The sequence below is a fragment of the Trachinotus anak genome, unplaced genomic scaffold (genome assembly GCF_046630095.1).
Source record: "Trachinotus anak isolate AG129_WGS33_773 ecotype Australia unplaced genomic scaffold, CSIRO_AGI_Tana_v1 ptg000016l, whole genome shotgun sequence".
NCBI lineage: Eukaryota > Metazoa > Chordata > Actinopteri > Carangiformes > Carangidae > Trachinotus > Trachinotus anak.
Genome location: NW_027273867.1, coordinates 14,404,185 through 14,425,934, shown reverse-complemented (window position 1 = coordinate 14,425,934; position 21,750 = coordinate 14,404,185). Strand labels below are relative to the sequence as shown.

The 21,750-nt window shown below is 41.7% G+C and overlaps 1 protein-coding gene across 1 annotated transcript in view; it reads left to right on the top strand.

Annotated features, from left to right (window-relative positions):
* Positions 1-21,750, top strand: part of znf704 (zinc finger protein 704) — a 44,630-nt gene that overhangs the window by 21,250 nt on the left and 1,630 nt on the right. The window contains exons 3-6 of the mRNA XM_071499266.1: positions 15,502-15,605; positions 16,843-17,120; positions 20,089-20,189; positions 20,634-20,928. Of these exons, the coding sequence (XP_071355367.1) occupies positions 15,502-15,605; positions 16,843-17,120; positions 20,089-20,189; positions 20,634-20,928 (778 nt within the window). The remainder of the gene's footprint in view (positions 1-15,501; positions 15,606-16,842; positions 17,121-20,088; positions 20,190-20,633; positions 20,929-21,750) is intronic.

The following is a 21,750-nucleotide window of genomic DNA, read 5'->3' as shown; positions in this document are numbered from 1 at the left end:
AGGGGTGGGCTCTCTCCCGCTCTCTCTCTCTCTCTCCCACTCTCTCTCCCTCTCTCTCTCTCTCTCTCTCTCTCTCTCTCTCTCTCTCTATGTTTTATTTTTTTTTTCTTCACGCTCAGTGTCACATCCTCATACCACACAGCAGTAAATTAATCAGAAATGATGCTCGCCTGATGGAGACCTTCCCCCAAAACATACCCTTCCCCTCTCCTCCTCTCTCTCCTTCTCCCCCTTTCTGTCTCTGTCATTTTTTCTCTCAAGCACCATTTCCAGTGCCAAACAAAGACTCTACAGAGAGGTCATCCAAACATGGTTGTGACTTGTATTGATTATCTGACCGCTAAGGAGTGATTCCTTCTGTCCTTTACCAACAACTATGAAGTTGTGCAGTGGTTTCAACATTTGAAAACTGTAATTGTAGGTGTGAATGTGTCAAGAAGGGCAAGAATGACAGAAAAATCCACCTCAGTTAACTTTTTCTGGCCAAGTAAAGGTTAGCAATTGTACAAATAGCGAGTAAACTGGGGAGGAAGAGAGGAAGACTGAGGATGGGAGAGAGGGGGAGAGAATAAAGGGGGAGGGGTGTAAGTAAAAGGCCTTTAGGTAAATGTTGAAGTGGCAGGCAGATCCTTTGTCCTGCCTGGAGGCTGTGTGAGGCGATTGGTCCAGCTGATAGGCCTTTTATTATGCTCTCCATCAGCTCAATCTCCAGGGGCATTTATGAGCACCTTTAGCAAACACACACACACACACACACACACACACACACACACACACACACACATACACACTCTCTCATGCACAATGACACACACAGCTACCCCCTCCTTTGAGGTGTAATTGGGAAAGAGGCCCCTTCCTCCAGTGTGTGTGTGTATCGCTCTCCTGGGAGCTGAGGGGCTGGAGGTGTGTATGGAAGTGTGGTTGTGTGTCTGTCTGCTTCTACTGTGGTTACAGCCAAGGTGTTTATAATCAAGCTCAATGGTAATAAAAGGGTGCTTGTGTGTGTTTATGTCTGTGTGGTTTATGGCACTTAATGGCAGGTTGTGTGTGTGTTTGTGTGTGTCTGTGTGTCCAGAGGGCAGATGGAGAGAAAGGAGCATTTGGGGGTAACTCGTGCTGCTCTTACGACCTCCATTATCACCACCGCACTTGTCACTAAACATTGTAACGAACACACAAACACACACTGGTGATGTGAAAGGTAACTGGAGGAGCAGCTTCCCCCAATCCTTGAAGGATGAAAAGGAAAAAAGAAGAATGCGGGAAATGTGGCGATGGACAGGCAGACCTTTGATTAGGCACAGTGTCAGACCTGGTGGCATTTTATGAACCTGCATTCAGGTAGAAGATTATTTTCCCCTAATGAACTGTTCATTCACAGCATACAGTAATAAACAGAAGAAGAGAAGAACAGTCATCATAACTGCTTGCATGTAAACTGTGACACCTTGTTATAATCACTTTTATCACTGAGACGAATAAGCACTATTCTTATACAATGCTTAGAAAGTGTCACGAAAAGGTGAATGTGGTAAAGATATTGTGATTATAGTGGAATATGGTTTATGCAGATTTATTCTCTGAAAACATTGTGGTAAGTCAGTGACATGCTTTTTGTGCTGCTAAATTAATTTGTTCTTAGAATTCAGCATGTGACACTTGTTGCCCTATATTTTGTCTTAGAGCAATAGTTTGACATTTTAGGGAATGCTGCAACTTGACAGTGATGACAGGAAGTCAGTGCTGTGGGCCAAGGAATAGTCTGGCACACGATCTGGTGTAAACCACAGCATATCGTTTTCACACTTCGTTTTTGTACGGTTTAAACAAATGAGACAAAATGTGTTAGTTAGAGAGCTTTATATGTGCTAGTAGGTGGATTTTGTTAACTTTGGACGGAGTCAAGCCAACTGTCTCCACTGTTTCTAGTCTTTGTGCTTAGCTAAGCTAACCAGCTGCTGGTTGGTACCTTCATATTTACTGAACAGGTGTAAGAGTGGTATGAGTCCTCTCCTCTAACTGTCATGTGTCGAACTGTTCAAGGTACTAGGGCACCAGTGGAAATTGAAGTCCCTGCCCTGATACAATAAATATGTATTATGAATGTTGTTTGCTAATGTTTTAGATGCATTTCACTGATAAAATATTTTATAGCCTAATAAATGTACAATGTTTAAAAAAATATAAACTCCAAATTCAAGTATACTTGGTTTGCTTTGATTCTGGAGTTCCCTTTGAACAATACCTGTCTTTTACCTTTGTGGCTGAGGTCAACAAGCTCTCAGAGTCAGAACTATGATGCAGAAATGGGCCCTGTTTTGAGCCAGTTATGCTACAACACAAACAAAAATACTAGACCAAGCTGAAGGGAAAAGAGCAGAACAAAGAGACAGAGAGACATGCATCCTCTGTTGTTTACTTCCCCAGCTACACACTCTCAGCCTCTTCATTTACTCCACTTCTGACACAGAGCTCAGATACTTTATTCCTCGAGCTACTTCCTTTTGTTTACTCCATTGCTGCATCATATGGATGGACAGTGTTGATCCAACATCAGAGAGGAAGGGAGGCAGTGGATGGAGAAAGACAGGTGTTAGAGAGTTGGGTAGAGGGACATAGGCAGCAAGAGAGAGAGGAAGAAAGGAAAGGACGGGTGGGGGATAGACAGAGAATATTTACCAGCTAGCCACTCTAAAGGTCGTCATGACTCTCATAGCTGCTGTCTTTGTTCGCATCAGTAGGCGACCCCCTCACTACACCTACTGACTCTCTCTCTCTTTCTCTCTCTTTCTCACACACACATTCATATACACTCACATTTGCCGGCATGCATTCAGGCATCAATGCACGCAGGTACTTGCAAGCAGAAACATAAACATCTCACAGAAAGTGACACATTTACTCACACACAATGCACACACAATGACACGCACACACACACACACACACACACACATGCAGTCACATGCACACACAAGGCCAAATGAGTAGCTTGGAGCAGTGAGATCCTGTGTATTCCCTCTGCTCATTAGGCCATACAGCAACATCAATTCAGGGAAAGCCCATCACTCGGTGTGTGTGTGTGTGTGTGTGTGTGTGTGTGTGTGTGTGTGTGTGTGTGTGTGTGTGTGTGTGTGTGTGTGTGTGTGTGTGTGTGAGAGTGTGAGTGTGTGTGTCAAGCTGGGTCATCCCTGCTTCCACACCTCCTACCCCTCTTTCTTCTTCCATCTCCCTCATCATCATGCTTTGCATTTTAAATGTGTCTCCATCATTAAACCTATTACATTCATTGTTACCTTTGTGCCTTTAGAATATGAAAATCTATTTTTGGAAGAGTACCTCTGGGTTTTGGTCGTACTGTTTTATTTTCTTATTTTTTACTGATTGCTGTTTTGTTCTTATTTGGCTTTTTGGGGGGGTTTCTTTTTTTATTATATACTATATGGGATAAAGTAAAGAGACTTGAAGTGGGATGTTATAGTTACACGGTTAGCATCTTAAAACCCTTGGTATCAGGCACCCTGGTGTTTGTTTTGAGTTTTGTTTTTCATCTTGTGCCTAGTGGTGCCAGACCTGGGAGACAGGAGATTATTATTCTGTAGGTTGATAGCTCAATTTGTGTACAGGATGGCTGTCAATTCAGACCATGATTTCTGAGTTCACACAGAAAACAGATCCAAATCACTGCTTTATAAAGGTGGTGCAGTTTACCTTAAAAGAGAAGGCAGGTTGTATTTGTTGTTCATGTCTGACAGTATCCTCTCACTTGTTTGTCAAAGTGCTTGTTTGATTTAAGTGTAGATTCTGTTCTGGGGGAAGCACTCAGAGATGCAACGATAGCACTCTGCAGGGGATTAGTTCACTGCATCAAGACACAAAAGGTAAATAAAAAAAAAAAAACATACAAACATAACAAGTGCAAAAACAACTGGGCCTTTGTGTTAACTTAAAAAGGGATCATGACTGCCGGTGTTAAAACATAAATCAGTATTCATACATGGAATAGATCAAGCATGTATTGCAAACAAAAGGTGCAGGTTTGTGGGGACTCAGGTGACGCAGTGGGGACTCAGTATTGTGGAGAAATATACCAAAAACAATTACTTGTGACAGTTTAAGATTGAAGTGAATGAATGTGTAATTAAATTTGTTAAAACCTCTCTCCCTCATCTGCCTCACTGCCATCATCTCTCTGCATCAATCTTAACTGGGAGTTGTTTTTGTTTAGCGGCCCTCAAGTCTGTTTTCCACTCACTGTCTTCCGCACCTGCTACCATAATATTTGATAAAGGGGAGCCCTGTTAGTGGTGTGTGTGTGTGTGTGTGCGTGTGTGTGTGTGTGTGTGTGTGCGTGTGTGTGTGTGTGTGTGTGTGTGTGTGTGTGTGTGTGTGTGTGTGTGTGTGTGTGTGTGTGTGTGTGTGTGTGTGCACATATGCCTGGCCCAGAGGCTGGTACACAAGTGGGTCCTCCAACCTATAGCACCAATCTAGGGCACAATCGCTAAGTGTGTGTGTGTTCACCCCAAGCCAAAAGGGTAGGCTGTATGTACCCCAACCTATAGTGCAAATCTAGGCCACATGACTGAAGCGTGTGTGTATGTGTCAATCAAAACACATAAAAAGGCAAAGTGTATTGGAGAGAATGGATGATCATTTCCCCTTATCTCTGTTGCTCAAGGGGTTGAATCTGTCTTTGTGGATGTGAAATGAGGAGAAATCAGGACTTATATACATCAACTTCACACACACACACACACACACACACTCACTGAAGACCTGGTTTTCTACCCTGTGGCTCTTTTCCCATATGAACATACACACACTACCTGAGGAGTGTAGTCTTTCATACACTTAACCATCCCTGCCTCTGACCCATTAACATGTCACTACACACAGTCTGGCTCACTTTCGTCATGACATGTCCACCTTCAAGTTCAAAGGTTATCCATTCACACATAAAAGGCTGACACTGTTACACACACATACACAAAAGTGCTGGATGGCTCTTTGTATGCCCTCCATTTTATTAGAAAAGTAAAAGGAGAAAAGGAGTGGAAACTGATAAGGAATATTGACAAATTTTATGGCGCTTATTGCTCATTGTTCAAGAGCGCGGAGTCCGACACACTGCCGTTTGTGCCTCTCATGTATTACCATTCAAGTCACAGAGGTAAGCATCTGTTTGTTTTTAGTAAGTCCTTTTCAAGCCCCACAGACTTTGTTACAAGTGCTTGTGAGTGTTTATGTGCAGCTCCAATAGACAGTTTGGTCCGGATGATGATGATGATAAAAATGTTATGTTTTATGCTATGGAAAATGAAATGAATAGCCTGAGGCCTTTTTTTCACCACAGTTATCTGTGCATTTGTTTAGCTAACTGTTACATCTAAGTGGAAGTATTTGTTTCTCCCCCCTGTGTATGTCTCTCTTTACATGTGTGATCTAATTTCCAATTTCGTGTGTGCATGAGTGAAAGTCTTATTCCCGTGTGTATGTTTGCGTGTGTGTGTGTGTATGTTTGCGTGTGTGTGTGTGTGCACACTCGGTCTCACAGCAGTGTGGTGTGTAGATAGATAACTGGGCTAAAGAGCAACAAAGAGGAGGGAGGCTGTTTTTTTCCCCCCAATGTTTTCTGTGATACTGAAGATCTGCTGTACTCCAAAACAGAGTGAGGAGTAGAGCCTGTAAAACACACAGTTTATACCTATCATGAATGATAAAATTGTCTGCAAGAGAGAGGCTGTGTGTGTCAGCAGGTCAGTGTCAACTTATTTATCCATTTGCAGCATGAAACGTATCTGGTCTGCTCTCAGTGCATTAGAGGTAGAAAAGGACAAAGGCAAAGCAAAACATGTCTGCGTGTGCAGATAAAATCGTGCTCTGTTGATCAGCAACAGTTTCAGTGCAGCTTCTGTTCAGCTGTATCTGTCTGTCTGCGGACACATGAGGAAGTAACACAAACAGAGGGTCTTTGGCTCCATGCCTGGCTAATGCACACCACGCCCTGTTTTGCTCTCACCAGAGGGTGTTCAGTAAGAAGTGTGTGTCTGTCTGAGAGTGTGTTTGTTATTTAGGGGAAAAAAAAGGGGAACTAGCAAATGGTGTGTGTCTGTTTCCATCTGCACGTACTGTTGCTTACTCATGTGTAAAATGTTTCTGTATTTAGCTCTGGATCTTTTACCCAAGTGTGTGTTTGTGTGTGTGTGTGTGTGTGTGTGTGTGTGTGTGTGTGTGTGTGTGTGTGTGACTGTGTGTTTGTGTTGGCTTGTGTTTAGAGAGAGAGAGAGAGAGCTAAAACATGCTAATACGTAATCAGCTAATTAGCTGTTAGAAAATGCCGATGATTAGACACAGTGTGGCTCTCAGCAATAATATTGTTGAGTCTTAATGACTTCATCATCTACTCTAATCTATACGTGACCAGCCTTATACATTCAATTAGCCATTTTCTGTACAGTGCATTAAGGTACGGGGGCGGGGGGGTGGGGGGGGGGGGGTAGTATTGTGATGCGAAAAGGCTCCCAAACGTTCCCCTCAAGAAAAAAACAAAAACACTTTGTTCAGCCTCCTGAGGGTTTATTAAGGGAAAATCTACCAAAGCCTTGTATTTCATAATATCTGCATAATAGTCTGTGTTCTTTGGGTTTGATCGATATTAGTCATACAAAGCAATTTCTTGAACACAGTCCTGTTTCCGCCTTTAATGTTGAACGCTTTGAAAGTCAGCAGCCACTCATAATAATGTCTTCATTGGCTTCTCCTCACTAATGAAAGTGAATTCCAGCATCTTTGTCACACAGACATCCTCTGAGGCTCTGCTGCCTTTGTTCCCCCTAAAGCAGAGAAGCCAGCTCATCTCATTTTCTAGTTTTTGTAGTTAAAACCATGTTAACCTCCACTGGTAAAATAAAGGTGATGAGAGCAGCAGGTTAGCAGAGGATCAGCAGCTCTGGTGCTGTGTGTGCCTGCAAAGGACACAGGCACAGTATGGGGTTGTGGGTCATCTGCGTTTTGAAGCACAAAGAACCCAAAACTTGCAGAGAAAATGTATGCTTCAGGCTGAGTTTTCAGGACATATAGCATGTAAAAGAGCTGGTATACATCCTGTGTAGACGGCCGGGTTGATTAAACTAGGAGCGTATCTGTTCCATCAGACACACTAGTTGCTGTATGTCAAAGTCTGCTGTCTTTTCAGTGTTTTCCAGCTCACTGTTTTGGAAAGAAATCGAAAGCAGGATCAGCTGCTTTATCATGTCTGTGGCAATGTTAATGTTCAGCTTTTCAGTGCAAGATTAAGTTGCATTTAGTCATAAATAAAAAATAACACAAAATTAAATTCATGGTATTTTATAACTGAGGCAAATATCAGTTTCAGTGTGGCATCGCTATAGGGGTTTAAAATTCCAGTCTGAGTCAGTGTGTGGTCTCTATTAGACGGTTAAAGGGAAATTTCAAACTAAAAGAAAACTTCTACTGCTCCAGTTATGTCTGACAATTGCTTTTCATTATCATCACATTTCTCCAACTCTAGAAACAAGACAGTTATTAAATTATTGTACAATTGATTCTCCATGCAGAGGATAACTTTATTATCCGGTTAGATAACACTCCACCTGGAGCTCCATTATGTGTTGTAATTTTAAACCATTTTCTTTTTGAATGTTTGTGATGTATCAACAGTGTGTGAACTTTGAATGAGGGTATCTTGACATTTCTGTGAGGAACTGTGATCAGGGCTACAGTTCAGTGTAAAGCTCGAGTATCAGTGAATCAGATGTAGGTTTGGCACTGCTGCTCTAAGAGTTGAGGCAGAGTCTGCGCAAAGGGAAAGATGCCCGTGGCTCTTATTTCAAGGAGCTGGCTGCCAGGCCAGTGCATATGTTGTTATGGCTAGGAAAACGACTTGGTCCTTTGATTGCGTATGTGTGTGTGTGTGTGTGCGTGTGTGTGCGCTTGTGTGTGTGTGTGTGTGTGGCTTCCACAACAGATGTGCAGCTCAAAAAGTGTGTGTACATGTGGGTGAAAGAGTAACAGATTTTGATTTTAAAAGCCAACCAAACTATTAAGTACAAAGAAAAAAGTATTAAAACAATGATAATTACATTATCAAACAGTAATTGGTTTCCAATTCCAAAGTCGTTACAGAAAACCAAATAAATAATGTACTTAATATGTTTGAAAACAATCCAGATCATTTATGGCTACAAATATGATGTTTTAGGGTAAGAAGACGAAGAAGAGTTTGAGACATTCTAATATTTGCTAATTAGCATGAGAATTAAAAACAATGTATAGCTGAGGCTGAGGGGAATGTTGTTATTTTCATAAGTATTTGGTCATAAACCAAAGGTTTGTATAAATAGAAATTCTGGCCTGGTGATGGTGTTGGATGAAACGTCAGGGGATCAAAGTTTTTACAGTTTATCCTCTGGGAACTAGAAATGTCTGTGCCAATATCTGTGTCCAATCCAAATGAAAACATTACTTCCTGTTGTACATACTTATATATAGACTTGTTGTCATTTGCTGTGCAAAATGCCTGATGAAAGTCGCTTGATAGAAACATAGCTATTTAATGAATGTAGTGTAAATGTTGACAGTGTGCGGGTGTTTTTAACACTTGCACCACAGATGAAGGAATCATAATGGCTATCATAGCATGTTCTGGCATCTGTTGCCGTTATATACAGCAACAGAAGTCAGTTGGTTGTTATATTCTCAGTGTATAAATAAAGACACCAAAGCAGGATTTGACATCCATTGACTGTGCTGTAAACTCTTATTGCATCCATAAAAATGGATCCTTCTTATAAGCCATGTGCTTGGCTTTACAGTAAGACAAACACCAGCCTGCAGCTGTTGGCAGCACCTGTCCAAACCCCACATACAACCTTGATGTGTGTCATAGGTGTAGGCCTAGACTTCATACATATGTGCGTGATGTGCAAAGCAACAGCCGCAGTACTCTTCCCAGGAAATTGAATAGGCAACACAATGCTCTAATGCGCTCCTTTGTATGTCTCAGGTTTTATAGAAATGTTGTTTTTTGGATGTTTGTTTTCCAACAAAGAACTGCTATCTGGAGCGTCTCTAGAGCCTGAATCATGCACACAAGTATGTAAAGGAAAATTCCTGTGTGTGTCCCTTCATATACATCTGCCAATCAAGCTGTGCCCTTCATGCATGTTAGCCCCATGTCATATGCAGATTCCTTTTGTGGTTTTGATGTCATCCCTGTGTGTGTGTGTGTGTGTGTGTGTGTGTGTGTGTGTGTGTGTCTGTGTGCAGGATAGAGGAAGAGATCAGATAAGCACATGGTTGAGGAGGAGCTCTCTGATTTATAGGAGCTTATTGAGGAGGAAATAGGCGTCATAGTCCAGTGGCTGTAATAAACGAGTAGACCTCCCTGCACCCCCCAGCATCAAAGAGACAGGCCAAACACACACACACACACACAGGCATACACAGTTTCCCCACTTGCTTTGCTCACAGTGTGAGTCGTGGCAAGAAACGTCAAAGAAGTGCGAAGTGTGGGAGGGAAAGTGAGCGAGGCCAAGAGCGAGTTTAAAGTCAGTCCAGCAGGGGTGAAGGGAGGAAGAGGAGAGAGAGGACGAAGGAGTGTAGGAGTGAGGGGTGTGCTTGGCAGCGCTGGACCATGTTTCAGGGGAATTCCTGTAACCCACCACACCTTTCAGCTGCCTTCATTAGAACTGATTGATAGTTTTTGGGCGACATAGAAACTACCAAGGTTTTGTGCTTGTTTGTGTGTGTGGACACCGACCTTGGCCCAGTTAGTGTGAAGGAGTTTGGAAAGGGAGTTTGCTAAAAAGATCACAAATTTTGAACAGTGGATTACACTGTGGCTACATGTAAAACTTAAACTGTGTTGTATCTGAACCTGTCAAGAATGTGACCTGGGTTACTTTTGTTGGCTCTGGACAGAAGTTTCCCTCATTAGCCTTAAGTGAAGGAATGTTTAAGTTGTGCATCTGCGGCCAAATTATTTTCTATGATAAGTAGTGATAAAATGTCAGTTTCAAAGGCAGGATGTGAGAATGGATGGTGTGAATGGTAATTTGATGTGTGCAGCAGAGCATTGCAAGGAGGAAAAGCAAATTAGTTCAGTGAAACTTCCTTTTATGAATGTCTAATTATGTGGCAGAGACAGAAGGTGTGTTGTACATATTTCCGCGTTGCATTTTCATTTTCTCAACTTAAAAATAACGCAACCCTGTGTTTTTGTCCCGAACATCAAACTAAACCTAAAAATGTGATGAAGAACAAAAGCCAGGCACATTTCATTGGTTCCCATCTACTTGTCAAACTAAGATGGCCAGAGTAACATGAACCCCTGTTATTGTCGCTCTCTCCCTGGCCAGTGTTTTGCTTGAAACTGGACACTGCCTGTCCCCCACAATGGTGGCGACTTGGCCTCAGAAACATACACACACACCACTCATCCTGGCTCCAGTCTTTCTCTTTCCCATGCAGGCCCTTTGTTTTCTTCAGTTCACCTGAGATGCCAAAAATAATGAGTTGGCACATCTGTCCAGGGACGTACAACAAGTTTCAGCACATGTCACACACACACACACACACACACACACACACACACACACACACACAGCCCCTTGGCAGATTGGCAAACAGCCACATCTCCCCCAAGCTCTTCAAAACCCCTGAAGAGGGAGCTGTTGTTTTATTTGTATCTCCATACCCTCATGGGGTGAATTCCAACTCATCTCTACTCATATGTGTCTTTTTTTTTTATCACTGAAGGATCCAGTAGCTCTTGAATAGTTCAGTAGCAAATGGCCAAAATCAACGCAGCCATTTTTGCTCCAAAATATAGATACAATTTAAAGGCACTACACAACTTTGGTCCACTCACACAGGTGTTTTCATTCATTTTGCCTGATTAGACCCGATTGAACGAGTATGTGGGCGTGAGCTTGACTGACGTCTGTGTGACCTTGTTAGTTTTGTTGCACCTGTTTGGATGGGAGAGCTTACACCTTAGTGATTCATGAAGTACAGTAACCTCATGTAATTTTAACAACACTCTTCCCAACACTAAGTAATTAGTCAGAACATGTGTATTGGCTACTTTAATGGATTTTTTTTTTTTTACAGCTGAAAAAGCCAAATGACAGAAAATTCATCTGCAACTATTTTATAATCAACTAATCATTTATGGTCATTTTTTAAGTAAATTGTAAACACTCAGCTTTTCAAATGTGAGGATTTGCTCATTTGTCTATTTCAGAGTAAACAGAACAACACAAATAAAAACATTTTACAGATCAAAATGATTAAATCCATTAATCCAGAAAATATCAGGCAGATTAATCAACAATCAAAATAATCTTTAGTTGCAGACATGTCTTATCTTTGGTATTTGTCTTTCTGGTTTTAATTAAAAAGCTGTGTAGCTAATTGCCAATAAGAGCATTTAAATATGCAAATATGCAGTCCATGTTTTTAAGAGGGAATAAAGCAATATACAACATTATAACTACTCTGGTATCTTTAAAATGAAATCTGACATTTTATTTACCTGTGATATTATCTCATGACAGTTTGGTTTTGTGTCTAGCCATACATGTTTAAAGACAGACATTTTAAAGTCACTGTGAATGGCAGCTGTAGATCAGATCCAGATAATTCATACTGTATGGTGATGCTACCTGAATAGAAAACACATCAATTCAAGAGACAATGGACTTTTTTCAGCTCATTTATAAAACTTTGGCAGTCTTTAAGGGTATTAGCAACATTAACAGCCTCAGTAATATATATTTCTGAACCCTGGAGATAAACTCATTTTCCATTTATGAATAGCCAGCAGCGAGATAAAATTACATGGATCCATTTCATGTAATCTGCATTAGTAAACAAGCTCTTTACTTTCTCTCTAGTTTTCTGTTGATGAAGCTATACCTTCATGATAATGCTCCTTTTAGGAAGCCTCAGGGGTCACATACAACATCAGACATAGATGTTTTATTGCAAGTTATTGAAGTAAGAATATTAAAACACAAGCACACACTCTGTTGCATATACAGCTGCACACACACACGCCAACATATGAAACTCATTTATCAGAATTCACTTACCCATCCATTAACCATCCCACCACATACTCCTCTGTCAAATGTATCATGCATTTTAGACATGTCTCTCTCTAACACACACACTCATACATGTTCTCAGTGTTTGTTAATTATAGCCATAATAAGCACATGGACGGAAACTAAGTTTGATAAGACCTCTAATGACAAATGCAATTTGGGGAATTCCCCATCTCGCTCTCTCTTTCTCCCCCTCTCATACATCACGTCTTAATTATTGTGCCTCCTAATGTGTTTTTCTGAGATTTACTCTTTCATATTTCAAGATAGACAAAGTACTAGGTAATTATTGTCTGTCATTGTTGCCATGGAGATAATATCTACAGTCACATGATGGCCTCCCAAGGTGACCAAGAAGTGGTTTTACGGCAACATAGGGTGGGGGGTTATGGGTAAAAGTAGCAGTTGTGTGTGTGCAGCTTCATTTCTTGATTTATGTGCAGGCTGTAATGACATCATATTCAACAGTGGAAAAGGTAATAAATTACACATCAGCTAATGGAGGCTGAGGTTTTCTCTTCTCTTCTCTTCTATTCTCTTCTCTTCTCTTCTCAAACACTCATCTATTCACAAGAACCTGTCCGTAACTTAACGACAGTGCAAAGTTAGTATTCATGTGTACTCACAAAACTAAAGTTGATGGCTTTTTCATTCTAAATGGCTCTGATCATAGACAGAAATGTAATTATGTATGAGTGCTGTTGTAGTGTAATGTGTTATTGATTTGTTGGCTATTAAAAAAAGAAACCAAGTTTTTTTTCAATAAATAACGCATCTTGGGGTCAGTTGTGACATGTACTATAACATTTACTAGAAAGGTCATGTTTTTATGAATTACAGACCACTTGTCTTATGTTTGTGAAATTTGACCAATACATTAAATGTGTTTGGTGAACTATGTGATTTTCATCAAAGTAGTCCACAGTTAAGCCTGTGCTTTGAGTCAGTGTTACGAAAATTATTCACTCAAAAATAATTCCTTCAAAAGTCTGTTGTCATCCAGAGAAGAGAACTGGAAATCCCCTTTAGCTCTTTTAGCTTATTTGACTTCTTTGACTTGTAGTTGCCAGCCCTCACTGAGCACAAGCAGCCAAATACAAGCTCATGACTGTCTGGAGACTCTCTCAGTCCTGCTGTGGTCAACAACACCACCACTAGTTAGTGTGGAGCCACCACAAAAACACAAAGACATGTGAAAACACTTGTTGATCAACAGTAACTTGCTTCAACTGTTAAGACTGCAGAATAACCAATGTGTAATGATCAGCACACAACCAATCAGTGCATCCCCAGTTAAAGGCCCTGTTCATTTTCTGACAGGCGCTTGGCTGTTTGAGTGTTTCCACTCTTGCATCATCATGGTGCAAACAATGACTAGAGCACTGAAAAAATGTGGCTCTGTTGGATTAAAAAAAAAAAACATCCTGTATATAATTCAAATGTTGCTTCTCCCAATTCAGCTGCCAAGGCTTTAAGATTGCTTCCTTGTGCTTTGTTCTCCACAGTCTAATCTCATAATAGAATATGTTCAGTCTTGAAATCAACACATGGACATGGCTAGATTCAACTCAAACTAGGATGGAAAAAACTCACAATGAACACTTCAGAATTATCTTACTCTACCTACACAGAAAATATAAAATGATGTAGAACTTTGTCTTGTTGCATTTTTCATCAGCAGTTTCTCATTTAAACCAATATTCAGTCCCTTGAGTCACTACTTTGTGTTAGAGAAACTTGGCAGAACTTTGAGTCTAGTGTGTCATCTTAAATTCCTCTGTGTTAGTTTGGCACATCTGGAATTTGGGACTTTCTTTTTTTCTAGATTTGCTTAAGCTCAGTCAACTTGGATGGAGAGCATCTGTGCCTGAAAGCCATTTTTAAAATAAATATTGGGAGTCACGTCTTGGCTGTGACTGGGCACTCAACAAGTTTCACACTGTTGTTCTTAAGCCTCTCCACTGTTGGTTTTGGTTATACAGTATGTTTTGGGTCGTGTCCTGTTGGAGTGAGCATCGTTGCCACGGTGAAAGGTGCAGTTAAAGTCAATACCTGTATCCTGTATCTTTCTCAGTGTCCTAGTTTACCATCATGCTTTACAGTGAGATAGACCAGACAGTGAACTGTAGCATGACTGAGGAGTTCAATATTAATTTAATTAGATCATCTTTGCTTTTAACCTTTCACATGTGCTTTTCTCTTTTTTGCAAGCACCAGACATGCAGTCATAGTGGTTTTTTCTGCCTTATAACACAGATGCAGTGTAGGTGGTGGTTGCAGCCAAGGCCTTCTGTAGTGATATCAGATCCTGTGGTAACTTTTATGAGCACAATGCCAGATGCTGCACAAACTGTTGAACATTATGGAGAACATCTCACATCCTCTCCACCACCTGCTGGTCAAACAGCGAAGCACTTTCAGTGAAGAGACTCCTGAAACTCCGCTGTGACAAGGAACGCTACAGGAAGTCTCTCCTGCCAGCTGCCATCACTCTGTACAACCATTCTCCTCTGTGTGAATAGAGGGGGCTGCTCTGACAGGATAGTTTTTACTTGTAAAGGACATTCTGCTGATATGATATTATGTATCACTTTTGTTATCATCTGTACTTTTTCTGCAGCTCTTTTTATATATCTGACTTGTGCTAATGTCTGTGTGTTCGTCATCTACTGTCTCACTGCTAAGTGGGCATTTATTTGTTGTTTGACAGGTTCTAGGGTTGTTTATTTCCACAGTTTGTGTCATATATTTACAAATTAAGATGCAGTGCAACCTACTATTTGATCTCGGGGACTAGGAAACCTGGTGATGGCTGATGTCATGTATTTTCCAAGGAAGCTGGAGATTTCATCATTGTGATAGAATCGACTTTGATTGTTCGGCTTCCACACACCATCAAAGTCTTGCTCGCTCAGGGACAAAACACACACGCCCTGCTTGTTGCGTTAATAGTGAGCATGTACAATAGGTATACTGTCAGTGATAAAGCTATTGACATCCCTTTGATCACAGAGATTGTCTCTCTCTGAGGAATACATGCGAGAGGATTAGGACCCCTGTCTCCCACTGTGTGTTTTCTGTGCGCCAATTAGAAGAGACAAATGCGTGTATTGTGTGTAGTTACAGTCTGTCATATGGATGGGCTAACGCATGCACTGTGCAGGTGTACTGTGAGCTGATGTTTGTAATACAGGCTTTATGGATGAGATACAAGACCCTCAACAGTCTAGTCTAGTTTTAGGTTTATTCATTAAATTTTTTTCACAGTAACATTTCAGCTTGTGTTTCTGGTTGATCGCGTCAGTCGCCCACAAAATGCGAGCAGAAGATACTAAAGTTCGCATCTTTTTCTTTTGTGTTTTCACAGACGGTCGGAGGAGGAAGTGGACATGGACAAGGTGACGGCTGCCATGGTACTGACCAGTCTCTCGACCAGCCCGCTGGTCAGGAGTCCACCTGTCAAAGTCAGCGGTGAGTATCATCACTGTTAAATGGCTGATTAAGTTTGACTCTGTGGGATTTTTTTTACTAATACAGTATTTAAACCTTGCGGGTTCAAATGAATCTTTGGCTTTGATGTATCATTCTCTCATTTCCATCTCTAGTAAAGAAGAAAGTCTTTAAAAAGTGAACACAAAAAAGTAGCTCTGCCTGAGCCAGTCAATTGTATGTTCTACTCTACACTGACTTTTCATTCCCTCACAGCGGTTATCTTGTGAATGCATGTGGAAGCTTAGGTTGATAAATTACTGCCACCTGCTGTGCTTTAGGATTCTCTCATCAATGATTTCCGCGAATCCAGAGAAAAGGCACAATGACTCTGGATCCCTGCCACTCAACACGGTGGCGGAAATCCAAAGTGCCCCGTAACTGCAATCACATGCAACCGCTTAGATAGTCTGTGTAACCGACCAGCTGTCCATTCAACCAAGCAGACATGCAGCCAACCCTCCAACCACCACGCACGTGTTATCACAGTCACACATTCACATGCGGTCAGATGTTAAATGTACATCACATACATCATGCACACATGCACAAAGTAGAGTTTAAGTACCAGCTGCACAGTTTCATCTTAGTGTAGTCAAAAAGATGTCGCACCCAAGTACACATGTTGAAGATCATGCAATGTGTATTTACATCGGTACACACAGCAGGTTATCACGCTCACGTTATCACACTCAGTGTTTCTCTGCCCAATGTTTCCCCCAGCCTCTGTCTTCACAAAGTGAAATGCCTTTTGTAGCCAATATTCAAAAGAAACATCTCTTTGATCTAAAAAAAAAAAAGACCTTGGAAGTCTCTCAGCGGAATCACAAAATTGGGAAGTAACCTTTCTTTTCTTGTGTCACAGACAACAGCAGAGCTGCGAGGCTTTTTTGTGTGAGGTGCCAATAAATCTGTGTGAACTTAATTGAAGATCTCCCATCATTGACAGACACACACCCACATGTTTTGCTGTGGTTTTTAGCATCTACAAATATGACTGAAGAAGTTGGATTTATTGTTAGCTTCACTCTCATGCTCTACCTTTCTTCCTCACTTGTTTTATTTGTGTGGCTGATGTTGTTTTGTTCTCTCTAAAACTAAGCCAGATCTCCTTTGAAAAAAGATTGTTAACATCAATGGGCTTTATCTTCCTTTTGACCTTCCCTCTGTTCTCTCCCTCTTCCATCGATGCCTTCTCTGTTCACCTCCATCTTCTCAGAGGGTCTAAGTGGTTCGTGGAAGGACAACGGCTCAGCAGGACCCTTCACCCCATCTAGCAACAGCTCTTCAGGGGGCTACTGGAGCTGGTCTGCCCCCAGCGACCAGTCCAACCCTTCCACACCTTCCCCACCGCTCTCCGCTGACAGCTTGAAGCCATTCCGAGTGCCCAGCCTGGGCGGTGTGGGGCCTGGCCCCGCAGGGCCTGAAGACCCCAGCCTGGACGAACAGGACGGCAGCAGCCTGCTCTTCGATGAGCCCATCCCTCGCAAGCGCAAGGTGAATACTGAAGAACACATCTTCACACAAGTGCAACAAGTGCAAAAGGTCATAAATATTGTGTTTTAATACAGCCACAGAGTCATGATTTAGTTGTTCTCAGGTAAATTTCTTCTCAGCTGTACAAGAATGAAAGAGTTATTTGATCACTGTTCATACACCACCTGCCAACTTGGTTATCAAAGCACCGCTGACATTTAAAATGAGTGATCAGAGAGTGGGTTAGAAACCAGAACGTTGTCTTCTGAATGTAACCGCTGGCCTGAGTCTGAGGAGCCTTGTTTTCTGAAAGTTCTGGTTTTACATTTACACTGAACCTCAACAGTGTTTTTGAAAAGGTTTGTTTGAGTTGGAATAATAGCTGAGTGTGGATGGAGGGCCAAAATGCTTTCAAAATAATAAACATCCAAAGAGATATTTTTAGAAGCAATTTTCTTGCACGCTGCAAGTTCTCAATAAATTGCCCAGTTACCACTTCCAATTCTCCAAGTTTCTCAGAAATTGAAAATTGTTTTGTTGTCTTGACCTAAAGTGCCCCTGAAATAGTTGCAGGCGTACTGTGAGAATTTCTTTTATTCTGGTGTGGAGCTGACATAGATTCATGAGTTAAAGGGGTTCAAAAGAGACGGGCGGCAATGCTCCTGATAACAGGCAGACCTCTCAGTAAGAAAAAGATGAGGAGCTTGTTTGAGATACTGTCAGACATACATGAGCTGGTTGATTCCCTTCTCCAACACGCTGTGATATTAACCAGTGAGGTTACGGATGTATTTTAGACTGAGTGACAGAAGGAGATGAAAATGGGACAGGATGGGACACACAACCCATTGCCATTGTGGTAGTTTTGTCATTGCTATACAGACGTTATTAGCACAACACACACACATACACACATACAGTGCACTCTCTCCTTCTCACTCATCATTTTGCCTCGTCTCATTTATACACACCACTGACAGCTCATCACACGCACAGCTCAGTGTCACTCATTATTTTTTCAGATGTATATTGCCTTGGTCTCTCTCTCTCCTTGTCTCTCTCTCTCTCTCTCTCTCTCTCTCTCTCTCTCTCTCTCTCTCTCTCTCTCTCTCTCTCTCTCTCTCTCTCTCTCTCTCTCTCTCTCTCTCTCTCTCTCTCTCTCTCTCTGGCTTTGTCTCTTTCTTCTTATCAGTACTGGTTTGTTGTTCACTGTCAATATCATCCACCCCTCCCTCCTGTGACTCTCTCTCCCTTTTTCTTCCCCGCTACCTTTCCCCAGTTGTCCTGTGCTTTCTCCCTTCTCCCCTCGCTCTGTATGTGTGTCTCCCCAGACATTTGTCCTTCATAATTACTTCTCAGGCTTCAGCTCCGCAACCGCAGTAATGATTTTAATACCTACTACAGCAAACATAAAGATCCTGCCGGCTTCATGGCTCCTCTAAAAATCAATAAAGACTCTTGGGTGAGCTCCACATCGGCCCAAAGCACTGTATTAATTGGGGACTTATCACAAAAAAGGGCAGGACAAGGGAGAGAGAGACATTATGAAGGAATGAGGAAGTGAAAGGAAGGTTATGGATGAAGAATTAACAGGAACTACAGAAAAAAGAGAATGGAGCATGGCTGGAGACAAAACGGTTTCTGTAAAAGCTTGGATAACAATGTAGTTGGCTTACACAAACACACACACACAAACAAACACACACACACACTCTGTATATGCGATGAAATTATCTACATGCTCCCCTTGTGCTCTCACTTCTCTCTTGGCAAGACAATACTGTTTGGAGCTCCCCATTTAATTAACTGTGAAATGCTTCTTTAAAGGGAGTCATGCACACACACACACACACACACACACACACACACCCACACACAGACTGCTTTTGTTACCCAAAGACAAAACAATGCACAGGGGACAAATGATTGTTGTGTGTGCATGCATTTCTGCAAGAAGGAGGATAATTTAAAAAAAAAAACATCTTGTCAAAATTAAATCAGCCCCCTCAACAATAGTTTGATAGACAGGCCTATAAGACCATTTATAAAGGCTCAGAGTGGGGGAGCAGGAGGGCATAGAGAAAGCTCCTGGGGCTTATCACTCCATGAAAAACAATGTACAGTCTCTCTTGGAGGCCAATGGTGTAATTACAGCAAAAGATACAGGAGCATCGCCAGCTCACAGCCAGAAAAATATTTCCTCAGCTCTTAAAAGTGTGTTCAGAATAGCTCCATATAAGGACGTTACAGTAGAGCTGTGTGTCTATTTAGCACAGTCAAACTATATATATATTGATATATATATATATATATATATATATGAATAAATTCTGAAGTGATGAAGTGGCACTAGGCCATCAAACACGATCAATATTGATCAACAGAAGGTTTTATTCCAAAGAAAGATTAACACCATTAAAAAAAACAACATTATCTAATAGTGTTGTTCCTAATCCAGTACTATTGTCCAAAATGCCTCTGATACACCCTGAAATACTGAACCGGGAAACGGGAGTCTATGTGCTGACCATGTAAACTTTATTGTTTCACACTACGATAAAACAGAAGAAGTTTTCCTGGAAATGAATTCTTCAGTTCTTCACCACTCTAAGACAGTAGGCTGCAACAGTTTTAAATTCTTTTTCCATATGTTGCCCACCATGAAAAGACCCCAAATGAACATGATTACTAATTAGCGAATTATTTAAACAGCATTTTAATAGGAATAACTCTGTCCATATCAGCAGTTGATCACTGTAAAAAAAAAAAAAACACTGACTCCAAAGCATGAATGAACAGCTCAGAAAGTTCATCTGCACACTTTTGTGCGTCGGTGATGGTGACGGTGACGGTGAGAAATTTGGTCAGTTATGATTTCTTGTCGTTTACTCTGTGGTTATGAAGGCACGCTGCTTCATGAGGTCACCGTCTCTTTCTGTCAGGGCTGGTTTTCTGACTGCAGCTGCCGTCTCTTGTGTGTTTCCCACAGAACTCCATGAAGGTGATGTTCAAGTGCCTGTGGAAGAACTGTGGCAAAGTGCTGAGTACTGCTGCTGGCATCCAGAGACACATCCGCACCATCCACCTGGGGTAAGACACCAACGCACAGACACGTGCACACACTGCATCCCTTATCTACTGTCCATGCAGACCCTCAAAACACCTCTGTCACTTGCTGTCTGATCTTTTTCAACCAGCTTCATTGTCAAAACAGCAGGTTAATGGCTGGTGGATTATTGCCAGTGTATAAATTTCTGCTCTGGGTGCAAGGGAGAGGTGAAGGAAAAGCAGCAAGGCAGAGGACAGTGATATCAGATGGATCACACATTTATACTGACTTTCAGTTCAACAAAGGGCCTCTCTGTTCGACACTGATCAACTGCAGATGACTGCGTTCTGTTGGTTGGAGAGTGACATTACTGTTGCAGAGGAGCAGAGGTTGCGTGTGATCTCTTGGACATAAAAACTATTTTTATTTTCCTCTTTTTATTTTCTTCGCCTCTCACTATCTGCGTCCTCTATTTCTCTTTTCAGGCGTAGCTGCGACTCGGACTGCAGTGACGGCGAGGAGGACTTCTACTACACGGAGATCAAGCTCAACACAGACTCAGTGGCTGACGGGCTCAGCAGCCTGTCCCCTGTGTCGCCCTCCGTCCTCTCCCCGCCTCCTCCTTCCCCCTCCCCTCTCCCTTCTCTCATCCACCTGTCAGACTCCCACAGACCGCCGCAGTCCTCTGACACCAAGGAGCCTCACGCTGGCGGCACCACCCCGCTCAGCCGCTCTGCGCCCAGCGCTCTCTACCTCATCCACACGGACCACGCCTACCAGGTGAACGTGTGCACATGTACACACACTCACACAGATTAAGATCAATGTCCAACACACACGTTCGAACTCAACGGGAAGGTAAAAGATCAATGCACTCTCTGGATCAATATACACACCGCAGCACAATTATCTAGACACAAAATGCACTTATTGTCTCTCACACACTACTATCAGGGTCCTCATTATCCTGATTATGTGTCGTAGTGTTTACAAAAAAACTAATGATGTCACAGCGGCTTGTGGTCCCTCGCTCCTGGTAGCAGCTGTGCTAACAGCATAGTCGCACATTTGGCACAATTAATTGTAGGTGAAATAATGACACAGTCCATCAGTTTTAACTTAGAATTCAGTCACATTAATATGTGAGTCTGACTTTAATGTGACAGCTACTCTTATACAGCTGCATGTTTTACCAGATACATATATATAAATGTTTTTTACGATGTGATATATCTAAAGACTGCTGTAAAAAGATCTTCCTTAAACCTTTCCTCCAAAAAGCATTCACCGCTTTTGTAAAGAAAAGGATCAAATTAGATTAGTTTACATGACCTGTGTTTAAATGAAGAATTGTCCTTTCGTAAAATAAAAGGAATTTACACAAACCTTGATGCTGTTGCCCAGAACTGTAGTTTTTCTTTCCAGCCAGTAATGAAAAGAATTCATTTTATTTCAAACAGTTTTCATGAAAAGAAAAAAAAATGGTTCTGTTCAAAAGTGGAGCAGACAGTGCAGCAAAGCAAGTTAAAAACAGGACGAGACTTAGAAATCAGGTCTTTGTGAAGTAAAAGGGGATTTGGAGCAAAAGCGGAAAGTTGTTTC